At 45.0% G+C, this 7,917-nt stretch overlaps 1 protein-coding gene across 1 annotated transcript in view; it reads left to right on the top strand.

Annotated features, from left to right (window-relative positions):
• Positions 1-5,645, top strand: part of PLEKHD1 (pleckstrin homology and coiled-coil domain containing D1) — a 36,495-nt gene extending 30,850 nt beyond the window's left edge. The window contains exons 12-13 of the mRNA XM_063117586.1: positions 1,085-1,234; positions 3,444-5,645. Of these exons, the coding sequence (XP_062973656.1) occupies positions 1,085-1,234; positions 3,444-3,601 (308 nt within the window). The 3' untranslated portion in view covers positions 3,602-5,645. The remainder of the gene's footprint in view (positions 1-1,084; positions 1,235-3,443) is intronic.
• The last annotated feature ends 2,272 nt before the right edge of the window (positions 5,646-7,917 follow it).

Below are 7,917 nucleotides of genomic sequence, written 5' to 3' on the forward strand. Positions count from 1 at the left end.
AAATGTTTATATTGTATTTTGTTGTGTTACATTTTATGGTTTTAAATCTTGTGAACTGCCCCAAGAGCTTCAGCTGTTGGGAGGTACAGAAATGTAATAAATAGATAGATAAATAAATAAATATAACCTAACTAACAAAGGTTTCAGGGTGCCATCATGTGGGGACATAATAAATGATGGCCTAACTAGATGTGACATTAAAGCTTCACTCTTATGCCTGTTTAGACAGAAAGAAGTCCTACAACTCCCCGCACCCTCCTAGCCAGCTTTTATTTGAAAGCCATAGCATATGTAATGGAGCGTGGCACTCTGCACATGCTCAGAGGAGTGGGCTCATTGCTTCACATGTTCTAAGCACATTACCGCATGTATGCAAACTGAGCCATGGCATTTGCAGCAATTTCTAGAGCTGAATCCTGCTAAGCTTTGAGTCACGCTGTGTTCTGAATCCACTCCCTGCCCCCATCCACTGCCCAAGATGCCGAAATTAACTTGAGAGGATAAAACAAGTACAAGATGAGAACTAAACGTGGAGTACCTCTTTCACTGCCCTGGGGAACATCTGTCCCAGAAATCTATGAGAGGCAATTAGTGGGCAATAAGCCAGGTCTCCTAGTTCAGAGTAGATTATTAAAAATCTCATTACTGTTCTCATTTCTGTAATTCTCTCCCCCCCACTTCTTTCAGCGTTTTCTTATAGATATTGTTGTTAGAGATTTCAGAAAAATAAACAAGCTGGTAAAACTGAAAAGTTTAGCAAGTTCATACCTAACATTAATTGCCTTTAAATTTATCCAGAGGAGGAAAGATCCAGCTTTTATGAAAGCATCTGTCAAAGTCAAATTTCAAATGCCAAATTTGAAAACGTTCAGAATTCACATTCTAAAAGATAGACTAATTTCGGACATCCCCAGGGTGTTACATCAGCTTGAAGGGTGTCTATTTAAGCCAGCCTTCCCCAGCCTGGTTTCCTCCATATAGGTAGGATTACAACTCCCATCACACACACCCCAACCAGCATGGCCATTGGATGGGGAAGGCCCATCTAATAACTGTGTCTCCCTTTGGTATCCTCTTCCTCCAGAGTTCTTTGAGGAGTGCATCCGGAATGCTGAACTAGAAGCCAAGATGCCAGTGATCATGAAGAACTCTGTGTACCTCCACAAGGCTGCCACCCGCCGGATAAAAAGCTGCCGATTTCACCGACGACGATCCAGCAATTCATGGATTGACTGTAGGTGCTGTTTCCCCCGTCTTCTGTTACAGAGCTTTTCCTTTCCTGCTTTCCTGCTACATAACCTCTAGGTGGAGCTGTGTTATAGGGGAATAATGCAGATGCACAAATAGTTCTTTCTCTTTCAGAAATAATACCCCATTTTCCCTCTCCAAAAAAATAAAAACTGGGGAAAGTGCTCTTAAAAAACAGAAGTGAAACTGAAGGATCACAGTGTCATCTAAAGAACCCATAAACAACCATGAGTAAGCAATCACAAGTGCACAGTACATGCATTGTGTAGAAAAGCTCACAGTCTATGAATGTGGAGGTCGTGGTGGGGTTGTGAGGGTGCAAAGTACAGGATTTGCGATGGTCCTGTCTCCCAACACTTGAATGTAATAGTTGAGACAGCTCTGATACCCCTTTTCCACCTATGCACAGTAATATACATGGCTTTGTTTTAACGCTCCCACTGACATAGCAGTGAAAACCAGGATTATTCTCTTTCTTTGAGATCAAGTCCGGAAGAGGTTTCCTGTTTCCCTCTAGCAGGAGGAAACGATGATTGCTCTCTGCCATGGTTTTCTTGGTTCTTTTTCTGAGAGAGACTCATAGTCAGTTCACACAACTGCTTCTTGACATGATGAAGATGACCTGCTTTTTCACTATAAGCTGGAATGATTGTGTGAATGTACCTGTTCGTGATGCCACATAAGCTTGATCTATGCTAAGTAAGATTGTATGGGGAGCCCATAAAGCTCAAGCCAATTTGTGCTTCTCGTCAGCTTCTGGTTTGATGCACTGGGAATTTCCAAAAGTTTTGTGTTGGTCCAGCTGGAGTAATGGGAGGTGGAGGGTAGGAGAGGAAAAACCACAGTCTTGCCAATTTACTTTTGGGGCCCTTTCACACAGCAGGGAAAGATGTGAGCTCCAACCTTCTCCTCCTGTTCTACCAATGACATGATGGCCTGCAGACCACACAGGTCCAAAGAAGGCTTTGCCAAGCCCTATGCAGCCACCATGTCATGACTCATCGGCTCAGTTCAGACAACATGTAGTCAAGGCAGTGTGAAGACTCCACTCAATGATTGAGTTTTTAGGAGGTACTCCCCACACAATATATTCTAACCCCACTGTTGTGTGACTGTGGGCTACTGTGGTGTTGAGTAAAATCCATCACAATGTTTGATTGACAGTTCCTCCACCCTCTCTCCTGCCCCGGTCCTCCCGATGGTATCCCATCAGCCATTGCTGCAAAAAAACAATCCCGGCGGCTCTCCTAGAGGGGCACTTGCTCCTTTCACCACTCTTGTCAGGGAACTCGGGTGCCAGTGGGAAAAGTTATCGCAACAGAAAACTTCATGTAGCCTGCCACACAACACGCAACAGAACTGTTGTGCAGGAACTCTTCTCTGCACAGCATTGATATTCAGTGTGGAGTGTTTTCCAAAAAAACACTGTGTGGAGTTTTCCCGCCAGACATCACATTTCTCAACAGTGGTGTAAAAACTCCACTGTAGAGTTCTTACACCACCGTTGAGCCATCCCCGAGCTGAAGGAAAAAGTGTTGGGGGCGGAATCCTTGCAGGCTGTGCTTGGCCCCTGTGCTGTTTTATGTTACTTTAAATATGCAAGGAAACAGGTGATGCAATGTGTTTAGTTTTCTTATGCCTAGTCCACACTAACCCCTGCCCTTACTGACAAAGATTGATGATCAGATATTGAAGGACAAAAGAGAAACAGCCCAAGCTATTTTGGAGCCTGAGACAAAACTACCACCCAAGTGGGTCAAAATATGACCAGCAGCAATTTTCTGTCCTTTAATGGTAGCCCCAAATCTATTCTCTCACCATGTTTAATGGTAGGGCCAGCCCTGAGGGCAAAATCAAGCCCGTGTCCACTTTGAAGGTGAATCTGCTGAGTGCACTGGCATCCTGAGAGATTTCATCCCTAAAACCTGGCCAGGGATCAGGTTCTGATGGACCTGTGTGCCCCACATGGTTGGTTGGACTGGGCTTCATAGGTTGTGGCACTGGACTCTGGTAAGCTGCGAGGCCTCTGTGATTTCTGCTAAACACCACCTCGGTGGGCCGTAATCTCTCTCTTTTTCATTGATTGGGGCTCGGCAGAATAACTTCCACGCTCAACACCACAGCCGGTTACTCTTAGCAGACCTTGGGCCTGGCGTAGTTCTGGAGTTAACGCAGTGTCCTCTTTTTGTTTTCAGTGCAGCAGTCGCAATCGTTCATGTACTCAGAGGCTGAGAACTTAGAAGAGCTGAAGCAAGCGGCCAAGAGGCTGAGCCAGGATCAGCACTTCCGGGAGACCATCTTTCACATCATGACGTCGCGTCAAGGCGCCTCCTCCTCAGGCGACAAAAAGTGAACTCTTGCGCCTCCCAGTGGGAGGGAGGTTCCGAGCGCAGCTTGCCATCATTCCACTCTGCAGGAGCCAAGTGGTTGTGCCTAGAGGCAGAAGGGGGCTGACAGTCTGCAATGTGTGCTTTCCAAGGGAAAGGTGGATGCTGAATGGGACACCCTCCTTTGTGGAGGGTTGCGGTTTAGCTACTGTTCCCGAGGGGAAATGAGCAGCTTTGCCTTGTATGTTGTGATTCCTTTCCATCCCCTCCTGTCACAACAGCTGACTCTACTTCCATTTCGATGTGCTTCGCCAAGATTCTACATTGTCAAAGTGAGCCACAAGCCTAAGCTTAGAGCGTCTGTCTCCGACCTGGTGCCCTCCAGATGGGTGTTGGACTACATTCCCCATCATCCCCAGACAGCACAGTTGTGCTTGCTGGGGACAATGGGGGTTGTAGCCCAACACCCATCTGGAGGGTGCCATGCTGAAGAAGACTCCTTCAAGGTTCTTTAAGGGTTTTTGTATGTGAGACATTTATTGTGCAGTCATGATTGCAGTAGAACAGTGCCGTCAGTTGGCCGGGTGCAGTAACAGTGGCGAGCTGCACATAGTGACAATCAAATTGTTTTCTTGTTTCCTCATCTCCACCATCTCACAAAAATTGAAATTAAAAATGTGGGATCTGTGGGATTGCTATTGCCATGGGTTAAGTGAGGCTAGAGTTCCCCAACTGGCTGTGTTGGGCCTCAACTCCACTTGGCTGAGAATGCGAAGAATTGCAGGCCAAGACATCTGGAGGGCGATAGGTTGGGGAAAGGGTGAGTTATGCAATCCCGACTTCCATTAACTGACATGTGACTTGAAGTGCGTTGGCTCCCTCTGGTGGCACTCAGTAACCATGCAATTGCCATGGGTGCCGCTTTACAAGCTGTACAAAAATAACACTGCAGGTGGCCATCAGATTACAAGCACAGACTCACCCCTGTCAAAGTTATTTCATGAGAAACAAGCAATGCTGTTCTCTAACTAGACAAGAGGGGGTTTCCCTTTCCTTTCTCTCCCATCTTAGCAACCTCCATGGGGCTGCTGGAGATGTTATTTTCACCATTAACTGAAACTGTCATCCCAGATTGAAGCAGAACATGTAGCCAAATATGGTATAATACTGCACATTAGAGAGAAAACTGTGTGTCTGTTCAATGCAGGCAGATAAGGGCACCTTCTTTAAGTAGCTATACAAGGCCAGTACTGCTCTTGACTGGAGCAGGCAGCTGAAAGGATGTTGGAAGGCATTCAGCTCAGCAGGACTTCTGCTGTCTTCCCCCAACCCTTGGGTAGGCCTAGTGGTGAGTCACCAGAAGTGGGACCATGGAGTTGTGAGGCCTTGTGCATGGTGTGGGTGCACATGTGCGTGGAGCACTTGGCAAGCTGGCTATAGCATATTAGGCTTGCATTTGCCTACCTTTGTTCTAGATCCTTACAGTAGAGCATCCCACCCATAGGGGCCCATTCTGACAATGCTAAACCATGGCTCGGACTGGCCCTGAGCATCTTTGACCTTCTTTGCTGCTGCTGCCTCCTCCTCATGTATTACTTATTTATTTTTAAAAAACATTATAAATGGTGTCTTCATCCAAACTGTGGCCATTTCAGTCTACACCTGAGGGGGGTGGGATGGGACCTGGGCAACTCACAACATCTAAGAGAGAGTAAATTTGGAATTATTTAATATCTGTCTAACAGAGATGTACTGAGGACATTGCTATTATAGGTCGTTACTATGCAGTATTAGTTATGTGACAAATAAACTAACATTATTGTCCAGAAAAGGAGTGACTCAGTTGACCCTGGTGTAACATTGCTCTATGCACAGTTAATTATCCTACCACCCTTTTCGCATTGAATGACATCAGCAAACTTTTATCACTTAACTATGGCCATTCAATTTCTATTATCCCTGTAAGTGGTTTTTCTCATGCAGTGTGTTCTGTTAAGATTCATTTCCCATACAGTATTTACTGTCAAATTGGAATTCTGATAATCCTGTTATTCCTCCATTACTGCTCTCTTAAAGGCAGCCTAAAAATAATTTTGAATAAATAATAAAAGATTCTGATAAATATATATCTTATATATCTTACATTGTTGGCACAATACAGTTTATTGTTGGAACAACCTCACCCCTGGGACTTTAGTCACAAGATGATATACTAATCAAGGTAATACTGCTGGAAAAAGATAAATCAAGACTCTTGTGTTTTGAAAATAATGTGTCACATGGGTTTAGATCCAATGGCATCTACTGCAAATTGGACACCCATGGGAGAAGGGATTCCATCTCCCTGTCACAAACGGACTTCCTGGAGCTGACGCACAAGTCTTAATAAACTTTTTATTGCAGCAATTCCAGTAATTAACTACAAGCCTTTACAGTCCCAATAAAGATCGATAGTTAACAGATGACATAGCTTCTTGACAAGATTGAGTTCATGAGCATCACAACAAAAGACTCTATCAGCTCTGGGTTCAGTACATATAATAAATCTAAATAAATTCACAGTTTCAATGAAACTAAGAAGCTTCCAATGAAACCAATTAATTGCTTCCAGCCAAGGCAATTGCTCTGGTTTAAATTCAGGGGGGTGGCTGCTAAAGATTGCTATCAGGCATTTGATCCTGGCAAGGAAACCTGGTGTTGGGGGACCCTCTGAAGTAGATTTGGGGTGTGTAAGGGGCTGCAAAGGGGAGGAGAGGAAGAGGAAGTCCAATATTATTATTATTATTATTATTATTATTATTATTTATTTATTTATATAGCACCATCGATGTACATGGTGCTGTACAGATAACACAGTAAATAGCAAGACCCTGCCGCATAGGCTTACAATCTAATAAAGTTGTAGTAAACAATAAGGAGGGAAAGAGAATGCAAACAGGCACAGGGAAGTGTAAACAGGCACCGGGAAGGGTGAAGCTAACAGTATAGAGTCAGAACAAGCTCAAAGTTTAAAAGCTATAGGGAAAAGAAAAGTTTTTAGCTGTGTTTTGAAAGCTGTGATTGAGTTGGTAGTTCTCAGGTGTTCTGGAAGAGCATTCCAGGCATGAGGGGCAGCAGAGGAAAATGGACGAAGCCGAGCAAGGGAAGTAGAGACCCTTGGGCAGGCAAGAAGCATGGCATCAGAGGAGCGAAGAGCACGAGCGGGGCAATAGTGTGAGATGAGAGAGGAGAGATAGGCAGGAGCTAGACCGTGAAAAGCTTTGAAGGTCAACAGGAGAAGTTTATATTGGATTCTGGAGTGAATTGGGAGCCAATGAAGAGATTTCAGAAGCGGAGTGACATGGTCAGAGCGGCGGGCCAGGAAGATGATCTTAGCGGCAGAGTGGTGGACAGAGACCAGCGGACTGATGTGAGATGAGGGGAGGCCAGAGAGGAGGAGGTTGCAGTAGTCCAACCGAGATATAACCAGTGCGTGAACGAGAGTCTTGGCAGAAGAGACAGACAAAAATGGTCGAATCCTGGCAATATTATACAGGAAGAAACGACAAGATTTAGCTACTGCCTCGATATGAGGAATAAAGGAGAGCGAGGAATCAAATATAAAGCCAAGGCTACGAGTTTCCTTGACCGGAGTAAGCGTGACATCGTTGACAGTAAGAGAGAATGAGAGATGAGGAGAAGGTTTAGGAGGAAAAACAAGCAGTTCAGTTTTTGCCATATTGAGTTTCAAACGGCGATGAAGCAGCCAGGCTGAGATATCTGAAAGACATGCTGAGATACGATCGTGGACATCAGGAGAAAGTTCCGGAGATGAGAGATATAGTTGTGTGTCATCGGCATACAGGTGATATTGGAGGCCATGAGATTGAATAAGTTTACCCAAGGGCAGCATGTATAGAGAAAACAGCAGCGGACCGAGCCTTGCGGAACCCCTACTGAAAGGGGAAAGGAGGAGGACGAGCTGCCGTTAGCCGACACGCTGAAAGAGCGACCCTCTAGATAGGAGGCGAACCAGTTATAGACAGAGCCACAGAGTCCAAGGTCATGGAGGGAATCTAAGAGAAGATCGTGGTCAACCCACCTCTCCACTTGGATCGAGGCGGGGAACAACAATGAATATTAAACACTGATTAAAAACATAATATACATGATTAAAACATCCTAAAAACATTCTAAAATTTCACTGGGTAGGCCTGCCGGAATAGATCAGTCTATCGCTTTTTTTAAATTCTAAAAGACTGTCAAGTTGCCGAAGCTCCTCCAGCAGGCCATTCCACAGTCTGGGAACAGCAGAAGAGAAGGTCCTCTGGGTAACAGTTGTCAATCTAGTTTTGGTTGACTG

Source organism: Elgaria multicarinata, chromosome 2 (assembly GCF_023053635.1).
Source record: "Elgaria multicarinata webbii isolate HBS135686 ecotype San Diego chromosome 2, rElgMul1.1.pri, whole genome shotgun sequence".
NCBI classification, from domain to species: domain Eukaryota; kingdom Metazoa; phylum Chordata; class Lepidosauria; order Squamata; family Anguidae; genus Elgaria; species Elgaria multicarinata.